This window comes from Macaca mulatta, chromosome 3, assembly GCF_049350105.2.
Source record: "Macaca mulatta isolate MMU2019108-1 chromosome 3, T2T-MMU8v2.0, whole genome shotgun sequence".
NCBI classification, from domain to species: Eukaryota; Metazoa; Chordata; class Mammalia; order Primates; family Cercopithecidae; genus Macaca; species Macaca mulatta.
In genome coordinates this window covers 46,642,344-46,661,944 of record NC_133408.1, presented here as the reverse complement: position 1 = coordinate 46,661,944, position 19,601 = coordinate 46,642,344, and the positions used below count along the sequence as shown (strand labels likewise).

Sequence of the window (19,601 nt, the reverse complement as noted above, 5' to 3'; positions counted from 1 at the left end):
AGCCGCCTGTCGCCTGCCCTCGACCAGATGACCCTTCTCTGGGCATTTGCAAGTGCTAGGCTTCACCAGGGATTGTCAACCCTGAGCACCTGCCTTAGTCACCCAGAGGCTCAATAAGCTGAGTGTCACTCACCTCCGGGGCTTGTGACTCACCAGATGACGTGGCCCTGAGAATGTGCATTGTGCCAGTGGTTCGGGGCCACCCCTAGAGCACTGCAGTGCACCCTCCCACTTGCCACAGGCATCCCTGGTTTCAAGGTGATGGTGTCATCCCCATTTTCACAAGGAAGCGCTGACTTGCCCAGGAACCCTCAGGTAGTAAGCACTATAGCCCCTTTTCCCCTTGACTGGGTGGCCTGAAGGTGGGGCATCAGGAAGACCTTGCTGCCAGGACCCCAGGCCTGGAGTGGGCTGACAGGTGCCCAGGGCAGGATAGCTTCTGTTTGGTACATATGGGGGTGTGGGCTCAGTTTTCAGAGTCCCTTCAATGTGTCTGAGTTTGGAGAGCTGGGCACTGATGTGTCCCATGGCTCTGCCTTAGAGCCTGGCCTGGTGTATGCAGTAATGGGGTCCTCTCCAGCCTCAGCCTCCTCTGGGGCGGCTGCTCACCTGTGCGTCCAGCTGATCCCAGGCCACCACTGAGCTGCTTCCATCTCCACAGATGAAAAAGCGGGACCTGGAGCCCTCAGACGCCACCTACACGGCCCTGTTCAATGTCTGTGCCGAGTCCCCCTGGAAGGACTCGGCTCTGCAGAGCGCCCTGAAGCTCCGGCAGCAGCTGCAGGCCAAAAACATCGAACTCAACTTGAAAACGTACCACGCGCTGCTGAAGATGGCTGCCAAGTGTGCAGACCTTAGAATGTGCCTTGATGTGTTCAAGGTGGGGGGCTTCACCTGCCATCCTGCTCCCCATTGTGGGGCTGGTACCATGTGGCGGGGGCGGGGCTGTGGTGTCTGTCTCTCCTCATGCAGGAAGGCTCAGAGAGGGTGAGACAGTCGGTACTGGGCACTGGGGTTCACAGACAGATCTGATGAGACCCTGCTGGAGGTTGTGTGTGCCGCTGTGTGCTGTGTCCTGCTTTGTGCACTCGAGGGAAGGCTTCCTAGAAGGGGTGTTCTCTATCCGAGTGTAGAGACAGGGTCTTGTTATGTTATGTTGCCCAGGCTGGTCTCAAAACTCCTGGCCTCAAGTCATCCTCCTGCTTTGGCCTCCCAATGTGCTCGGATTACAGACATGAGCCATCACGCCCAGCCTGCTGCAGGTTCTCAATGGGACCTCTTTGTTCCCTCCCCCAGGAAATCATCCACAAAGGGCACATTGTCACAGAGGAGACTTTCAGTTTCCTGCTCATGGGCTGCATCCAAGACAAGAAGACGGGCTTCCGGTATGCCCTCCAGGTATGTCCCTCCCACGCCACCTTCCTGCCCTGCTTCCCTGGTGCAAGAGGTGCAAAATGGTGATCCTGTGAGCACCCATGATGGCCCTGTGCTGAGTATTTTTATATTTGTGCTCTTTTTTGAAAACCCAGCAGCCACTGTAGCCTCCGTTCTACAGATGGTAGGGAGAGGAGGCCCTTAGAGGTGCAATGAGGGTGGCCCCCGCCTCTCCCACCTTGCTTTGCAGTAGGCTCAGTCCCTCTAAACTCACCTTCCCTGAAAGCCTGCCGAACACTCACCTGGGGACTTGCTCAACCCTCCCACAGCCGGCTAGCACTTCTGCAGGTGCAACCGAGGAGTCATTCATTCATTTATTTATTTTGAGATGGAGTCTTACTCTCGCCCAGGCTGGAGTGCAATGGCGTGATCTCAGCCTCCTGCAACCTCTGCCTCCTGGGTTCAAGTGATACTCCTGCCTCAGCCTCCTGAGTAGCTGGGATTATAGGTGCATGCCACCACGCCCAGCTAATTTTGTATTTTTAGTATAGGCAGGGTTTCACCATGTTGACCAGGCTGGTCTTGAACTCGTGGCCTCATGTGATCTGCCCGCCTGGGTCTCCCAAAGTGCTGGGATTACAGACGTGAACCACAGCTCCCGGCTGGAAAGCTTTTTTAAAATTATTTATTTATTTTTTTGAGACAGAGTCTTGCTCTGTCGCCCAGGATGGAGTGCAATGGCGCGATCTCGGCTCACTGCAGGCTCCTCCTCCCGGGTTCACGCCATTCTCCTGCCTCAGCCTCCCAAGTGGCTGGGACTACAGGCGCCCGCCACCACATCCGGCTAATTTTTCGTATTTTTAATAGAGATGGGGTTTCACCGTGTTAGCCAGGATGGTCTCAATCTCCTGACCTCATGATCCACCCGCCTCAGCCTCCCAAAGTGCTGGGATTACAGGTGTGAGCCACCACGCCTGGCCTATTTTTTTGAGGCAGGGTCTTGCTATTTTGCTCAGTCTTGTCTGGAACTCCTGCTCTCAAGGGATCCTCCCATCTAAAACTCCTGGGGCACTGGGATTCCAGGTGTGAGCCCTGCGCCCAGCTGCTGAACAGGAGCACTGAGCTGACGTGTGTCCTCCCTGGCAGGTGTGGCGGCTGATGCTGAGTCTGGGGCTACAGCCGAGCCGGGACAGCTACAACCTGCTGTTGGCAGCAGCTCGGGACTGTGGCCTAGGGGACCCCCAGGTAGCCTCAGAGCTGCTTCTGAAGCCCAGTGAGGAGGCAACCGTGCTTCAGCCCCCAGTGGGCAGGCAGCGACCAAGGAGGACAGCCCAGGCCAAGGCAGGCAACCGTATGTCAGCTGTGCTGCACGTGGAGGCCCTGGAGAGGCAGCTGTTTCTGGAACCTTCTCAGGCACTTGGGCCTCCAGAGCCTCAGGAAGCCAGAGTGCCCGGCAAGGCCCAGCCAGAGGTGGAAACCAAGGCAGAGCCCAGCCACACAGTGGCCCTGCCCCCTGTGGCCCTGAAGCCACCTCCCGTGGAGCTGGAAGTCAATCTCCTGACCCCTGGGGCCGTTCCCCCCACCGTGGTCTCCTTTGGAACAGTGAGCACCCCAGCTGACAGGCTGGCCTTAATAGGGGGCCTGGAGGGCTTCCTGAGCAAGATGGCAGAGCATAGGCAGCAGCCTGACATCAGGACCCTCACGCTACTGGCCGAGGTGGTGGAGTCCGGGAGTCCTGCAGAGTCCTTGCTGCTGGCCCTCCTGGACAAACACCAGGTGGAGGCCGACCTGACATTCTTTAACACGCTGGTGAGAAAGAAGAGCAAGCTGGGAGACCTGGAGGGGGCCAAGGCGCTGTTGCCAGTCCTGGCGAAGAGGGGCCTTGTCCCCAACCTGCAGACATTCTGCAACCTGGCCATCGGGTGCCACAAGCCGAAGGATGGTCTGCAGCTGCTGACAGACATGAAGGTGAGTGGACCTGGGCCTGGGCAGGACGCCTGTGGTCCTGAGGAGCACTCTGCAGCTCAGGAGGAAAGTTTGGGGGAGCAGGGGTCCCTCAAGCCCCCCACTTGGATGAACTGTGCATAGGGGCAAAGAGAGTGGGGTTGATGAGCTTCTGGTGTAGAATGGTCTTCGGTCCCATTTTGGGGGAAGCAGACCCCGGAGAGTGCTTCAGGGCTGGGCGTAGAGATGCACGGACGTTCCCGTCTGGAAGAAGGTGGCCGTGGGGTGACACTGAGGGCTGGGGACAGGCCTCGGCCCCAACACTCTAGAGGTATGGCAGGGATTCTCAGAATTCCTGGGGAGCCGTGGGTGGTTTTCAAAGCCCCCGAGATCTGCTGTGCCTCCCACCTAGCCCCCATTGGAAGTGCTGCGTGGATTTCATCCGACCACAGCAGAGGCTGCGTCCTGCGTTGTCGGGGTCCCCCAGGTCCATCACCCTCGGGCTGTTTTCCTGGACCCTGCCGGGCTCACCTAGCCAAGACTCACGCTTTTCTAGGCTGACCACCACCTGGTGACCATGCATCATGGGGAAACCCACCCCAGGGAGCGAGGAGGTGGTGTCTCCCGCATCATTTTCTGCCTGAGTCAGTCGGTGTCTGAGAGCAGCACGGGCGTCCTTTTCCGCAGCTTCTTTAGGGCTGAGCAGAAGGGCTGGGCTTGGCTTTCCTGCTGGAGAGGGACATTCAGCGCATCGTTGCTGCCAGGTTTGCCTTGCTGGCTGTGGCCGCTGGTCCCAGGAGCCAGCTTGATTGACAGAGGGTGGGAGCTGCTGGGTCCCAATGGCTGCCATCATCTTGCTGATTCTATGATGTCCCTGTGTTCTAGAAGTCCCAGGTGATCCCCAACACTCACATCTACAGCGCCCTCATCAACGCGGCCGTCAGGAAGCTGGACTACACCTATCTCATCAACATCTTGAAAGACATGAAGCAGAACAGGGTCCCAGTGAACGAAGTGGTCATCCGCCAGCTGGAGTTTGCAGCCCAGTACCCTCCGACCTTTGACCGGGTGTGTGCCCCAAGCTCAAGCTCATCAGCTCCTTCACCATTTCTAACCCCTGCCACCACCCAACCCTGGTTCTGGCCCTTGGGATTGTGTTCTCATGCTTGAAACTGTCCAACAGCTTCTCTTAGGAGCAGTCCCCAAGTCTGTAGACCACAGCCTGAGTCCCTGTCCACATGGCTCATCTCAAGTCTCAGGCCAGCCTTCCCTTTGCTGCCTCTGTCCATCCCAGTGGCTTTCCGTCAGTTCCCAAAGGCCACCAGCCTCTTGCCTGCCTCGGGATTGGTGTTCCCGCTGCCTTGGGTGACACCCACTTTCATGTGGTGGGCTCTTTCTCCTGGAGGTCTCTGCTTACGTGGCTCTCAGAGATGCCCAGCTGGCTGCCGCTCTGACCTGGGGTGAAAGTCTCCCCTCCCCCAGCTCTATTCCTTTATGCCGTGTCCTATAGTCTCAGGTCACATGCTCATGGGCAGCCCTGGCCTTCCCTGTATCAGGCTTCTGGAGGCAGAGGCTGTCTGCTGTGCTTATCTGGGTCCCCAGCACCTGCACATTGCCAGTTACTCCAAACAGGTTATTGCTTGCTCAGGGACTGGACAGGCAGTGAAGTGGCATTGTTATCTGGGGTGAATCACTGAGATTTGTTGTCTTACTCCATGGAAATCAAGGATGTGGACACAAAGAGTGAGGTTAACAGTGGCTCATGCCTGTAATCCCAGCACTTTGGGAGGCCAAGGTGGGTGGATCACAAAGTCAGGAGATTTAGACCATCCTGGCCAACATGGTGAAACCCCATCTTTACTAAAAATACAAAAATTAGCTGGGCGTGGTGGCGCGTGCCTGTAATCCCAGCTACTCAGCTGAGGCAGGAGAATTGCTTGAACCAGCCGAGATTGCGCCACTGCACTCCAGCCTGGCTACAGAGCAAGATTCCGTCTCTTTTTTTTTTGTTTTTTTTTTTTGAGACAAAGTCTCACTCTGTCGCCCAGGCTGGAATGCAATGGTAGGTTCTAGGCTCACTGCAACCTCCACCTCCTGGGATCAAGTGATTCTCCTGCCTCAGCCTCCCAAGTAGCTGGGATTACAGGCGCCCACCACCACACCTAGCTAATTTTTGTATTTTTAGTAGAGACGGGGTTTCACCATGTTGGCCAGGCTGGTCTCGAACCCCTGACCTCGTGATCCACCCGCCTTGGCTTCCCAAAGTGCTGGGATTACAGGCGTGACCCACTGCATCTGGTGACTCTGTCTCAAAAAAAAGAAAAAAGAAAAAAAAGAGTGAGGTTAAGGCCGGGCACTGTGGCTCACACCTGTAATCCCAGCACTTTGGGAGGCCAAGGCAGGTGGATCACCTGAGGTCAGGAGTTTGAGACCAGCCTGACCAACGTGGTGAAACCCTGTCTCTACTAAAAATACAAAAATTAGTTGGGTAGTGGCGGGCACCTGTAATCCCAGCTACTCAGGAGGCACGAGAATCACTTGAACCCAAGAGGCAGAGGTTGCAGTGAGCCAAGATCGTGCCACTGCACTCCAGCCTGGGTGATAGATGGAGACTCGGTCTCAAAAACAGGAAAAAAAAAAAGAGGTTAAGAGCTGAAGTTTAATAGGTGAAAGAGAAGAGCTCTTGCCTGGCGCTGTGGCTCATGCCTGTAATCCCAGCACTTTGGGAGGCTGAGGCAGGCAGATCATGAGGTCAGGAGATTGAGACCATCCTGGCTAACACGGTGAAACCCTGTCTCTAATATAAAAAATTAGCTGGGCATGGTGACAGACGCCTGTAGTCCCAGCTACTTGGGAGACTGAGGCAGGCGAATGGCATGAACCCGGGAGGTAGAGCTTGCAGTGAGCCAAAATCGCACCACTGCACTCCAGCCTGGGCGACCGAGCGAGACTCCGTCTCAAAAAAAAAAAAAAACCTCTCTGCAGAGCAGAGGTGCCAGAGAAATGGGTTGCCGCTTCCACCATGAAATGCAGAGGTTTTGTAGATGAGCTTGAGGAGGTGGTGTCTGATTTACAAAGGACACAAAAGATTGGTTGGACCAGGTGTGCCATTTACATAGCTTGTATAAAAGCTGGCGCCCACCCTAACCTTTTATTATGCCAAAGGTTTCCAGCACCATGTTGCCTGGTTCTTTATTGTACACATGGCGACAAAAGATGGGAAGATGGGAAGATGGGGCCCCCATCTTGAACAAAGCTGGCTCCCAGGTAGCCTTTTTCTATTGGCACAGCTGCCAGCATATACCCCTGCAAACTTCCAGCTTGCTTATCTATGTCTGCAGCTTGACTTTTCAGGCTGCTCTTTGTTAGAAAAGAAATTATTTGGAGGCTGCTTTATATTAAAAGGGAAATTTGCCAAGGACTCTGTTGCCCTTATTATCTGCCCAAATAATTTCTTTCTGCCTCCTGTATCAGCAGGAGCAGGGCAGAGTCATGGAATCTGCTTTGTTACAGCCACAGCCTCTTCCTGCTGTTCTGAGGATATCAGGCTCTGGGGTTTTGGCTTTTGGGTCCATCGAGCCACACTCTGTGCTGAGCACCTCCGGAGCGTCCAGAGCCACTGTGGCTTGGAGCACAACCCGGATGGGACGGAGACCAGTAAATGGGCAGGGACACACACAGCCAGAAGGTGCAGAGTCAGGAATGCCATGCAGGTGTCACACCTGAATGCCATTTTGAGGGCTTCCTACAAATGGGTGGGACAGCAGTGGAGATTGTGCCTGGCTGAAGGCATAGCTGGGCATTTTTAAACTGTGCTTTAAACTGTTGGTTGCGAGCCTTTTCTCATTGATTCCAGGGTTTTTATACATATATACACACATACACACACACACACACACACACACATTCTGGATACTGGTTTTTTGTTGATTACATGTGCATATCTTCCTAGTGGATTGTCTCTTCCCGCTAGCGTAGGGCTCACTAGGGGTTCAACTCCACAGTCACAAGACTATCACAGGCCTAAAGCATATCGTATTTAAGTCACAGACAGATGTCCCCGACTTAAAGATGGTTCTACACAGGATTTTTCAACTTTGCAATAGTTTTATCAGGATGTAACTCTGTAAGGATCGACTTTGTGAAGGGTTAGTTTCTACTGAATGTATGTCACTTTTGCATAATTATGAAGTCAGGACCCTCTGCTGTGTTGCCAGCAATAGATGCATTTTCCTTTTGTTTTTATGAGATGGAGTCTCACTCTGTCACCCAGGCTGGGGTGCAGTGACGCTATCTTGGCTCACTGCAACCTCTGCCGCCCAAGTTCAAGCGATATTCCTGCCTCAGCTTCCCGAGTAGCTGGGATTACAGGCGCCTGCCACCACGCCCGACTGATTTTTGTATTTTTTTTTTTTTTTTTTTAGTAGAGATAGGGTTTCACCATCTGGGCCAGGCTGTCTTGAATTCCTGACCTCGTGATCCACCCACCCCAGCCTCCCAAAGTGCTGGGATTACAGGTGTGAGCCCCCGTGCTGTTCCGAATTTTTTCTTTTTTTAAAAAGAGACAGAATCACTCTGTTGCCCAGGCTGGAGTGCAGTGGCACGATCATGGCTCACTGTAGCCTTGACCTCCCAGGCTTAAGCAGTCCTCCCACCTTAGCCACCTGAGGAGCTGGGACTATAGGCATGTACCACCATACCCAGCTAATCTTTTAGACAGGGTTTCACTATATTGCCTAAACTGTCTGGAACTCCTGAGCTCATGTAATCCACCTGCCTCGGCTTCCCAAAGCACTGGGATTACAGGAGTGAGCCACCATGCCCAGCCAGATTGATTTTTGATTTACGGTGGGTTTTTGGGGGTGGAACCATGGTGTCAGGAGCATCTGTACTCATATTCCCTCACGATGGTGGCCTTGTTTATATTCGTGATTCTGTTGAGTTTTGCTTTCTGTGCTTTCAGGCTCTAGCTGGCACCTTAAGGTTTAGAATTGTTCAGTCTTTTGAGTCAAACCTTTCCTTTTCTTTTTTGAGACGGAGTCTTGCTCTGTCGCCCAAGCTGGAGTGCAGTGCTGTGATTTCAGCTCACTGCAACCTCCGCCTCCCGGGTTCAAGCCATTCTCCTGCCTTAACCTCCCAGGTAGCTGGGGGCTACAGGCATGTACCGCCACATCCAGCATTTTTAGTAGAGACAGGGTTTCACCATGCTGGCCAGGCTGGTCTCGAACTCCTGACCTCAAGTGATCTGCCGCCTCGGCCTCCCAAAGTGCTGGGATTACAGACGTGAGCCACCGCACCCGGCCAAACCTTTTGTCATCGTGTGGTAGTAGCTGTATGTCAGACTGTATGTCAGAGAGTACTTTTTGGCTTTTTTTTTTTTTTTTTTTTTTTTTTTTTGGTATATTCCCCCGCCAGCTCTCTGTTTCTGTCTGGTGCGTGTTTTCTTTTTTCCCCCTATCTCCATGGAGCCTATCTCGGCAGTGTTGAGATGATGGTCAGAGGGAGGTGGCTTTGAGGGGGAGGGGCTCGGCAGGCTGTGGAGGCAGGTGGGACCCAGTGATTCTAGCTTGGGGGCGTAGGGTATTAAGTGCGGATGGAGGAGCACAGCAGTGCCAGTTTGGGAATAACGCTGTTAGGCAGATGGCTCTGGGCCTGCCCCAGGGTACCCAGCTGGGACCTGTTTCTCTGAAGTAAGCTACTCCCATAGTGCATGTTCACAGCTTTTCTGCCCTGTCCCCTGCAGCCACCTGGAAGGGAAAATGGCAGCTACCAGCTTCCCTGAGGCCTGAGCCAGCTGCCGAGGTTTGGGATTAGCTGTAGGTAACAGGAGTGATTCTAGCCTCGCTTTTGTAATTCCAGTACCAAGGGAGGAACACCTACCTGGCGAAGATTGACGGCTTCCGAGCCTATTACAAGCAGTGGTTGACAGTGATGCCCGCAGAGGAAACCCTGCACCCCTGGCAGAAGTTCCGGACCAAGCCCCAGGAGGACCAGGACACTGGCAAGGAGGCTGATGTGGACGGATGTGCCCTGGGGGGCAGGTGATGGGAGCACAGCTGAACAGCGTGCTCAGCCCTCAGTGCTCTGTGGGAGCCCCAGGACAAGTGAGCTGGTGTCACCTCCTGCCTGGGGGAAGAGCCAGGCCCTGAGGAACAGCTGCAGTGTGTCACGGGTGTTGGTGTGAGGACACATGCTAGGCCCAAGGTGCCTGCACTCCCGGCAGGTCCAAGGGCAGCTCCAGCCACTTTCGCATGTCACCTTGGGTCTTCCAGCTCCAGTACCTTTGCGTGTCACCTCACACACCACAAGGGGACTGGGGCATCTGGTCCCTGGGGCCTGGTGCCGCCCTGCCGGGTTCCACAGGCCAATGCTCTGAAAGAATAGACGTGGGGCCCGAGAGGTTTAAAGATTTTATTTTTACAAATCACAGCTGATGGACAGCGAAGCCTTCCCCGTAGAGACCCGTGCTCCAACTTGGGCCTGGGGCACTGCTCGCTGCTCCCAGGAAGGGGGTGGCGCCACAGGCAGGAACCTGCGAAGTCCAGAGTCCACGGTGGAGAGCGCTAGCCTCAGCCAGAGCAGCCACGGCAGCCACAGTGTGTGCACTCGATGATGCGGCCCTGCAATGGAGGAGGACATTGAGATGATGCCACTGCGCCACACTCGTCCCTGCACGCTCACATACGTGGCAACCCTCTGCCACCATGCCGTATAGGGACACACCTCAGAAACCCTTCTGTGACAGCTCTGGACGGAAAATTTGGCTCCCTCATGAACGTGGAAACAGCTGCTATTGATACCAAGGTTACATCTGTATGTGTAGTTATAATACGTTATGCAAATCCAACACACGTTTGCCAATCAAGAAAAAGAAATCGGTGTGAATGAGTCTCATTATTCCCCTAAGTGAGCATGACAGACGCTGCAATAAGCAGAGGTGGCTCTGCTACTGTTTGGGGACTTCAGGGCAGCCTCTGGGCTGGGACACTCTGGTGGGGAAGAGGGCAGGAGGCTATGCACTTGAGTTACACCCTTCTGGCCCAGAGCCCTCCAGAAATAAGCGTCTTGTCCCCCAGGCCTGGTGCGGCCCAATGCTTGGCTGGCCAGAAAGCCCTAGAACAGTGGCTTGTGTTTATTTTACTTTTTCAGTTCTTTTTTTGGAGGAGCAAGACCGTAGTTTAAGTAAACAGGATCCTCTGATGAAACCCAGGTAAGTCTACAGCAGGCTGTTTTGGCCACTGGGTTGAAGCAGCACCCCAGTCCACCAGCCCCCCGACCTGGATCCCTTGTGGAATGTGGGCACTCAGGGGAGGGGTGGCTTCTGCCACTCTGCCACCCCTCCCTGCCTCCATCAGAAAACCAACACCCTAGTCTTTCCTCGGGGAGGCGGCCCTTGCTCGACCCCACTGCTCAGTACACAAGTCCTCAGATCCAGCCGCAGCTCTCCATTGTCTCACTGCAGCATGAAGGGACCCGTGTGAAGAGGCACCTGTGTGGAGCTGGGGACAAGAAGGCCAGGCTGGCAGATGGGCCGTGGGGCCTGATCTCCCAGCTGGGCCAACAACTGTGTGCCGAGGCCACAGCTGCCTTTCAGAGGGGCCTGGGGCCGGATAGACCTCAGCTCCTGTCCCTCAGCACCACTCCTGAGGTGCCTGGCCTAGGAGTGGTACTTGGAACAGAAAGTTCTGAAAGAAGAAATAGTGGGCTGGGCGCAGTAGCTCATGCCTGTAATCCCAGCACTTTGGGAGGCTGAGGCGGGCAGATCACCTGAGGTTGGGGGTTCAAGATCAGCCTGACCAACATGGAGAAACCCCGTCTCTACTAAAAATACAAAATTAGCCAGGCATGGTGGCGGGCGCCTGTAATCCCAGCTACTCCGGAGGCTGAGGCAGGAGAATCATTTGAACCCAGGAGGCAGAAGTTGCAGTGAGTCAAGATGACGCTGCTGCACTCCAGCCTGGGCGACAGAGCAAGACTCCGTCTCGGGGGGGCAGGGGGAAAAACAGTGATGGTAATGCTAAAGTATCACTGTGAGGACTGAGGGAAAGGGACAGGAACTCAGTGGCCACCCTTCCCTGATGTCACCCTGCCACCATCTCAGGATTAGGGCTCCTCACTACCATTTCCTAAGTGAGGAAAGGGGTTCAGTAATTTGCCCAAAGGTGGAGTTGAGATTGGCCCCAGACCTAACAGAGACACTCACAGCCACACGCTGCCTCACACGGATTCCTGAACAAAGGGACCCACTCCCGCGAGGGAGAGCCAGCAGGACATTCAGGGACAAAACGACATTCCAGCCCAACCAAATATCGTAAGATCCCTTGGAGTCGACTAGAGCTTTTGAGCTGAAAATAACATCAAGCGTGTGTGTCAGACATTACCACTTCCAGCTTGCTTTTGGGCACACGGCAGATGCAGTTCGTCCCGAAGTTGGTGTCCCTTGTCTGAATGCACCGCAGGCAGCACAAGTTCTCATACCCTTGCTTTTTCCATTTTGCAATCAGGTTTTTGTCTGCATAGCCTTCTTTAATACAATATTCATAGAGTTCTGTCAAAAAGATGGGGAAAGAGCATCAGACCATGGTCTAAAAACCTTCCCCACCCTTGATCAAAAAGAGCATTCAGGCTGGGTGCAGTGGCTCATGCCTGCAATCCCAGCACTTTGGGAGGCCGAGGCAGGCGGATCACCTGAGGTCAGGAGTTCCAGACCAGCCTGGCCAACATGGTGAAACCCCGTCTCTACTAAAAATACAAAAGTTAGCTGGGCGTGATGGCAGGCACCTGTAATCCCAGCTACTCAGGAGGCTGAGGCAGGAGAATCGCTTGAACCCAGGAGGCAGAGGTGGTATTGACCTGAGGTCATGCCACTGGACTCCAGCCTGGGTGACAGAGTGAAACTCCATCTCAAAAAAAAAAAAGCATTCAGTATTTCAGTGGGACAGTCCTTGGAGGAGGAACCAAAAACAAGTATTTAGGCCAGGCAAGGTGGCGTAATCCCAGCACTTCTGGAAGCCAACGCCAGAGGATCACTTGAGTTAAACCAGCCTGGGCAACATAGCAAGGGTCCATCTCTACAAAAAATTTAAAAATTAGCTGGGTGGGGTGGTGCACACCTGTAGTCCCAGCTACTCGGGAGGTTGAGGTGAGAGGATCCCTTGAGCCCAGAAGGTTGAGGCTGCAGTGAGCCATGATTGTACCACTACACTCCAGTCTGGGGAACAGAGCAAGACCCTGTTTCATTAAAAAAAAAAAAAAAAAGCCAACAGTGGTGGCTTATGCCTGTAATTCCAGCACTTTGGGAGGCTGAGTCGGGTAGATCACCTGAGGTCAGGGGTTCGAGACCAGGCTGACCAATATGGTAAACCCCATCTTCACTAAATATACAAAAATTGGCCAGGTGTCATGGCGGGTGCCTGTAATCCCAGTTACTTGGGAGCTGAGACAGGAGAATCGCTTGTACCCAGGAGGCAGAGCTTGCAGTGAGCCAAGATCGTGCCACTGCACTCTAGGCCTGGGTGACAGAGTGAGACACCATCTCAAAAAAAAAAACCACACACACACACACACACAAAACTCAGCCAACATTGGCTCCCCTTTATTTTTAGTGATAAGAAAAACCATGACTTGCAGAAGTTGTGAGAATAAGGATTGTAGTTAGCTCAGTAACTCCAAAAGTGACTCGAGTTTGAAAGGCCAAGAGAGACTAATTACCTCTGCTGATGGCTTTCCGCTTGTAAAAGAGGTCAAAGATGTAGCGGGTTTTCTGGTGGTGGATCCTGAAGATGGGCCACAGAGATTCCACTTTCCTTTTTCCCTCATGCGGTTCTGTTTCAGCTGGGGAGAAACAAAGTGTGTGTTTGGGGGAACAGGGTCAGTCTGCGCAGGATTTTCTTTTTGTAAATAACTAGTGATAATGAATAAATACCACTTTATACCCACTAGGATAGCTATAATCAAAACTATGGCACAATAACAAGTGTTGGCAAGGAAGTGGAGAAATTGGAAGTCTCCTACCTTCCTGGTTGGAATGTAAAATGGTGGAACCACTGCAGAAAAGAGTTAGGTGGCTCCTCAAGAAGTTAAACAGGGCTGGCCGGACTCGGACTCGGTGGCTCACACCTGTAATCCCAGCACTTTGGGAGGCTGAGATGGGCAGATCACTTGAGGTCAGGAGTCTGAGACCAGCCCGTTCAACATGGTGAAACCCCATCTCTACTAAAAATACAAAAGAATTAGCAGGGTATGATGGTGCGTGCCTGTAATCCCATCTACTTGGGAGGCTGAGGTGGGAGAATCGTTTGAACCCTGAGGGGGAGGATGCGGTATCAAAAAAAAAAAAAAAAAAAACAGGGAATGAAGTTAGGTACTGATGTATTCTACAACACAGATGAACCTTGAAACATAAAATTGACTGTGGCAATGGTCGCACAACTTTGTGAATATACTAAAAACCCCTTAATTGGATAATTCAACAGGATGACTTTCATAGTATATGATTAGTATCTCAATAAAGCTGTTATTTAATAAAAATAAGCCATTGGGCATTTTGGGAGGCCAAGGTCAGCAGATCATGAGGTCAGGAGATCGAGATCAGCCTGACCAACATGGTGAAACCCCATCACTACTAAAAATTTAAAAATTAGCCAGGCGTGGTAGTGCACGCTTGTAATCCCAGTTTCTTAGGAGGCTGAGGCAGGAGAATTGCCTGAACTCGGGAGGTGGAGGTTGCAATGAGCAGAGATCACACCACTGCACTCCAGCCTAGACAACAGTGTGAGATTCCATCTCAAAAAAAAAAATAAATAAAAAGTAAGCTAAGTAATTTAAACATACTTGTTTTAAATTAAAAATGTCTATTTTTGGATCCTTTTGTAATTCATGAGTGTGATGATTGGGTGTTCACATCCATGTGTGAGACATGCCACTCTCAAACTTTGTCACAATGTTGGCACATTACCTGTGTGACAAGAAAAAAAGTCTTTTTAATTACAGAATTAGAAAACATAAGGCCGGGCGTGGTGGCTCAAGCCTGTAATCCCAGCACTTTGGGAGGCCGAGGCGGGCGGATCACAAGGTCAGGAGATCGAGACCACAGTGAAACACCGTCTCTACTAAAAATACAAAAAAAAATTAGCCGGGCGCGGTGGCGGGCGCCTGTAGTCCTAGCTACTCAGGAGGCTGAGGCAGGAGAATGGCGTGAACCCAGGAGGCGGAGCTTGCAGTGAGCCGAGATCGCGCCACTGCACTCCAGCCTGGGCAACAGCGTGAGACTCCGTCTCAAAAAAAAAGAAAAAAAAAAAAAAAAGAATTAGAAAACATAGATTTTTAAAAAGATCATTCAATGGTAACTTCTGTTAAAAGGTTAGTCCTGGCTGGGCATGGTGGCTCACGCCTGTAATCCCAGCACTTTGGGAGGCCAAGGTGGATGGATCACTTGAGGTCAGGAGTTCGAGAACAGCCTGGCCAACATGGCGAAACACTGTCTCTACTAAAAATACAAAAATTATCTGGGCATGGTGGCACATGCCTATAATCCCAGTTACTCAGGAGGCTGAGGCACGAGAAGTGCTTGAACCCAGGAAGCAGAGGTTGCAGTGAGCTGAGATTATGCCACTGCACTCCAGCCTGGATAACAGATGACCCTGTCTCAAAAAAAAAAAAAAAAAAAAAAAGCCAAAAAACCAACCTTGGTCCCTATGCTTTCAGATCTAGTTCTACAGCATAGTAATTTCTCAAGATAATTCTAGGCCCATAGATGGGCATCCTAATCATCCTGAAGGCACTTCTAATTTCATCTCCCAGCCAAAGTCCTTTAGGGCTGAGGAAAAGCCAAATAAACTAGACCAGTCTACAGGTTCTCAGCGAAGTGGCCGCAGGAGAAGCTGACCCTTCAACACATGCAGGATCAAGTGGCACTCATACTCGCCACAAGGCAGTTCTCTCTTAGCAATCAGAAGTTCATCTTTGTCTATGACCTCCTCAGTTTTTAGGGAAGAACAGACGGGCGAGGAGTGGTCAAGAAGACTACGCCTCCCTGTCTCCAGCTTTTAAGCCATTCAATTACCTAGGTATTACAATTCAGCTCAACAAACAGAATGCTGTGATCCAAGCAGAAAAGCAGGAAGTAAAGATTCAGCAGGTGCACATGTAAGACGTGACTTGCTCCTCCTTGGCCTCTGCCATGATTGTGAGGCCTCTCCAGTCGCGTGGAACGGAAAGTCCATTAAATCTCGTTCTTTTGTAAATTGCTTAGTCTCAGGTATGTCTATCAGTAGCATGAAAACAGACGAACACACCCCCATCTCTACGAAAAATTAGCCAAGCGCAGGCCGGGGGCGGTGGCTCACTCCTGTAATCCCAGCACTTTGGGAGGCCGAGGTGGGTGGATCACGAGGTCAGGAGATAGAGACCATCCTGGCTTAGACAGTGAAACCCCGTCTCTACTAAAAATACAAAAAATTAGCCAGGCGTGGTGGCGGGCGCCTGTAGTCCCAGCTACTCAGGAGGGTGAGGCAGGAGAAAGGCATGAACCCGGGAGGCGGAGCTTGCAATGAGCTGAGATCGTGCCACTGCACTCCAGCCTGGGTGACAGAGCGAGACTCCGTCTCAAAAAAAAGAAAAATTAGCCAAGCGCAGCAGTGGATGCCTGTAGTCCCAGCTGCTTGGAAGGCTGAGGTGGGTGGATCACCTGAACCGGGGAGGTGGAGGCTTCAGTGAGCTGTGACTGAACCACTGCACTCCAGCCTGGGCAACAAGGTGAGACCATCTCAAAACAAAAACAAAAAGAAGAAAAACAGAACAAAGAATACTTTTTTCTGGAGATAAAGAATATCTAAACACAAAGTAAGGTTCCTCCTCCCCTCAAAAGTCACCCTTTAGAAAATGAAGTTAATTTACTTTCTAAGACTTGCAAAATCTTTTCTATTCCTGCACGCTCCCATTTCCTTTATTTTGATAAAAAGCTGTTTGGGGAAGAAATCTCTCAGCCCAGAATGACCATGATTACTGCAACAGGCCCATCCAAATCTAAATCGCAAAGCAAGTTCTGAGTATTTAATAGAAGGTATCTGGAAACAACAGTTTTTTTAAGAAGGGGCAAAGTAATTTAACACTGCTTTAATTTAGTAATTACTGCTGGACGCACGACCTCATAATAACCATGATTAGGTTAGTTACAAGCAAGCATTTCAAAAGTTACTTTAAAAAGTAACTTCAGCCAGGTGTAGTGGCTCATACCTGTAATCCCATCACTTTGGGAGGCCAAGGTGGGTGGATCACTTGAGGCCAGGAGTTGGAGACCAGCCTGGCCAACATGGAGAAACCCCATCTCTACTAAAAAAACAAAAATTAGCTGGGCGTGGTGGCACGTGCCTGTAATCCAAACTACTGGAGAGGCTGAGGCAGGAGAATTGCTTGAACACGGGAGGCAGAGATTGCAGTGAGCCGAGATCATGCCACTGCACTGCAGCCTGGAAGACAGAGCAAGACTCCATCTCAAAAAAAAAAAGTAAATTGGTTAAGTAGTCACACTGTGATCATTTAAGGCAAACAGATGCTTGTGGCTTCAGATAAAATTTCCAATTTCCAAAGACAGCATAGGACATGGGTTCACAAAGCAGGTTCACACGCCATTTACACGGAAGTGACAGAAAACAGATGCTGCAAAGACTAATCAATGAGACTGAAAAGGAATAGCACTTCCAAGTAAATATATTTTGTATGATTTTAAATATACATCTAACCAAAATAGTAAATAACTATAGGTAGACTATAAAAGTCCATAACCTTTTATATTCAAATTGGGAAAAAAAAAAAAAAAAAAGGCTTTTTGAGGACCTTTTCATTAACGTTATCTTATTTTTGGGCACTTTCCATGAGTTCATAAGCAAACACAACAGCTCAGTGTTAGTAGACCACCCTCTTTTTATATTTGCATTTATGCCTGTCCCCTGGGGGCATCTAAGCCTTTGACCCTTGGACCCAGCCCACCCAGACAGGAACTCCCCTACTCACCTTCTCTCATCTTTTGATCTAATTCATCCAGCGTTGGCTCAATCAACTCCCAGCCATCTGGGGGTGCTTTCCGGCTTCTTTTGACTTTAGGCATTTTCCTTCCACCGGATAATTTGCAAAGATCTGGGGGGAAAAAATGAATTGGTTTCTGAGTCTCAAATCACCAAAGGCCTTTGTCAGTCATTATTTTAGTACAGGCTGACTTCCTTGAGTCTGCACAAGGTCACAGCTATGGGACAGGGCTCAGCACCCAGACTGTGTTCAAATCCTGGCTCTGCTACTTACCCGCTGTGATCTTCAGAAAGGTACTTAACCTTCCTAAGTCTCTGTTTCCTCATCTGTAAAATGGGGATAATGGAAGCTACCTTATGTGGTCATTGCAAAGACTTCATTATAATTGTATCTATCATGCCTGGTGGATAATGTATGCCTAAGAGACATTTGCTGTTGTCATTAGCTAACTTCAGCTACAAGCTTAACCCTATACTGGAAGTTGGGAACACAGAACAAATAGTTAAGGCACAGCCTCTGCCCCTTAAAAGGTGACATTTTAGCAAAAAGACAGACAAGAGAAAAAGCAATTACAATAGAGTATAAGGAGGGCTGTGACTCAGGGAGCCATGGGGGTGAGTATTTAAAAAGGCAAAGATGGAAGGCCAGGCGCGGTGGCTCATGCCTGTAATTCTGGTCTTGGCCAGCACTTTGGGAGGCTGAAGTGGGAGGTTCGCTTGAGCCCAGGAATTTGAGATCAGCCTGAGCAATGAGGTGAAACACTGTCTCTACAAAAAAAAAAAAAAAAAAAAAAAAAAAAAAAAAAGCCAAATTAACTGAGCACAGCAGTGGATGCCTGTGATCTGAGCTACAAGGAAGGCTGAGGCAAGAGGATCACTTGAGCCCAGGAGGTTGAAAGGCTGCAGTGAGCCATGTCACACTACTGCACTCCAGCCTAAGTGACAGAGTGCGACTATGTCTCAATAAGAAACAAAACGAAACAAAACATAAAATAAAAAGGGAACGATGGTTGTAAAATCAAAGTACCTTAGGATGTGCTTCCCAAGAGTATAGATAGCAGAAAGATCTCTGGTCTCTGCAGTTGCAGGCTTGGATTCTTGTCCAGCTCTAAAAAATTAGTCTGTGACTTTGAGGTCACTTTCCCTCTCTGGTCCTCGGTTTCATCTGTAAAATGAGGGCAGTGGATCAGACCTTTGCCAAGGTCTCTTTCACACCAAACAACATATTCCATAAAGACACGTCAGGTAGTTCCCATATAAGAGGCCAATCCAAATCTAAATAGCAAAGCGTTTTTCAAACCACACAGCATTTCCATGTTGCCAGAGAGAACTCAGGTTAAGTATTTACCTTTCAGCATAACAGATTCATCTCTCTCAAATTCATTCAGTCACTCCCTTCTGTATCTAAGAAATCCCCCCACAGAGCCTCCTCTCATGAACTCTCTAAAACAACCATATAGATGAGGAATCAAACTCTAGAAGGTAGACTCAGGGTCACACAGTTGGGAATTTGCAAAGCCTGACTCTGGAGGGCCCCTGACTCCCAAATCAGCGGTCTTCGCACTAGTCTCCCCTACGCTGAAGCTTGATATAGGTGAGTTCTGGTCTCGGCCCCAAGGCGCATAGCCTGTGACGAGAGAATGATCGCTTTTCTATGACCCAGGGAAATTCGAGGGCCCTGATCCAGCCCGGGAGTCAGACGAGGACTCCCCGAGGTGGAAATGGTAGGCGGTAACCAGATCGAGGAGAAAAGAGGAGGTAGGAGGTAATCAGATCGAGAAGAAAGATGTGCCGGGAGGTGTAAGAGAGAGAGCGGCGCCCGGGGAAGGAGGGGAGGAGGAGCGAAGAAAGATATTAGTGCGGGATTGTGGTGAAAACTCATAAAAAGGACAGCACCTGAACCTGGCTTAGAAAAACAATCAGTATTTAGACAGAAGACGTTCCTACCAGAGAAAACGGCGTGAGAATCCTAGAAGAAAACTCCCAAATCTACCGCCCCTCAGAAGAATGAACGGGGGCGCCGCCTCCTCTCGGGACTCTCTCCGACCTCAAGGTCCAAAGCCCGAACACATCCTAGTGGCTGACTGAGAGTCCAGCTACTCAGATCGCCCTCCAGGACGGTGCAGACCACTGATCTCCCGCCTCGGCCGTTGCCAAGGTAATCGAGAACAGAGGGAAAACACCTACCGGAACCTACGGTACCTTGGGTAGCTGCTTCTCGACTGACGGCTTCCGCTCCTCAGGCGAGCTCTGAGGCAT

The 19,601-nt window shown here is 51.1% G+C and overlaps 2 protein-coding genes, 1 long non-coding RNA gene and 1 other non-coding gene across 31 annotated transcripts in view; 2 read left to right on the top strand and 2 right to left on the bottom strand.

Annotated features, from left to right (window-relative positions):
- Nucleotides 1-13,665, top strand: part of PTCD1 (pentatricopeptide repeat domain 1) — a 21,136-nt gene extending 7,471 nt beyond the window's left edge. For 6 of the 24 annotated variants that reach the window (XM_015134374.3, XM_077996219.1, XM_077996224.1 and 3 more), the window contains 5 exons: nucleotides 662-880; nucleotides 1,297-1,398; nucleotides 2,521-3,342; nucleotides 4,204-4,386; nucleotides 9,178-10,193. In XM_015134374.3, coding sequence (XP_014989860.1) covers nucleotides 662-880; nucleotides 1,297-1,398; nucleotides 2,521-3,342; nucleotides 4,204-4,386; nucleotides 9,178-9,363 — 1,512 coding nt within the window. In that variant the 3' untranslated portion in view covers nucleotides 9,364-10,193. Of the gene's footprint in view, nucleotides 1-661; nucleotides 881-1,296; nucleotides 1,439-2,497; nucleotides 3,343-3,874; nucleotides 4,083-4,203; nucleotides 5,302-5,583; nucleotides 6,737-9,177; nucleotides 10,194-12,827 lie in introns of those variants that run through there. The other 18 variants (XM_028845557.2, XM_028845555.2, XM_028845556.2 and 15 more) reach the window with 15 other exon arrangements.
- Nucleotides 7,714-8,846, bottom strand: LOC144339714 (uncharacterized). The gene is made up of 2 exons (XR_013415071.1): nucleotides 8,547-8,846; nucleotides 7,714-8,072 (listed from the first exon to the last, which is right to left on the bottom strand). It is a non-coding gene; the product is annotated as an uncharacterized LOC144339714 (long non-coding RNA).
- Nucleotides 9,708-19,601, bottom strand: BUD31 (BUD31 homolog). Of its 5 annotated transcripts, none has more exon segments than NM_001194526.2 (6): nucleotides 9,708-9,938; nucleotides 11,700-11,866; nucleotides 13,030-13,152; nucleotides 17,332-17,454; nucleotides 18,370-18,507; nucleotides 19,290-19,556. In NM_001194526.2, coding segments are annotated over 4 exon segments (435 nt in total). In that variant the 5' UTR covers nucleotides 17,426-17,454; nucleotides 18,370-18,507; nucleotides 19,290-19,556; the 3' UTR covers nucleotides 9,708-9,887.
- LOC114677267 (small nucleolar RNA U13) lies at nucleotides 14,182-14,285 on the top strand. The gene has a single exon (XR_003728553.1). It is a non-coding gene; the product is annotated as a small nucleolar RNA U13 (small nucleolar RNA).

Bases quoted from the DNA above. Each gene is read 5' to 3' on its own strand.
- BUD31 (XM_002803209.4), bottom strand. From the start codon at position 17,425: ATGCCTAAAGTCAAAAGAAGCCGGAAAGCACCCCCAGATGGCTGGGAG. The intron at 11,867-13,029 runs GTAATTAGTCTC...TCTTTTTGACAG, and splicing joins GCGGAAAGCCATCAGCAGAG to AACTCTATGAATATTGTATT. The intron at 9,939-11,699 runs GTAATGTCTGAC...CCTCCATTGCAG, and splicing joins CCAAAAGCAAGCTGGAAGTG to GGCCGCATCATCGAGTGCAC.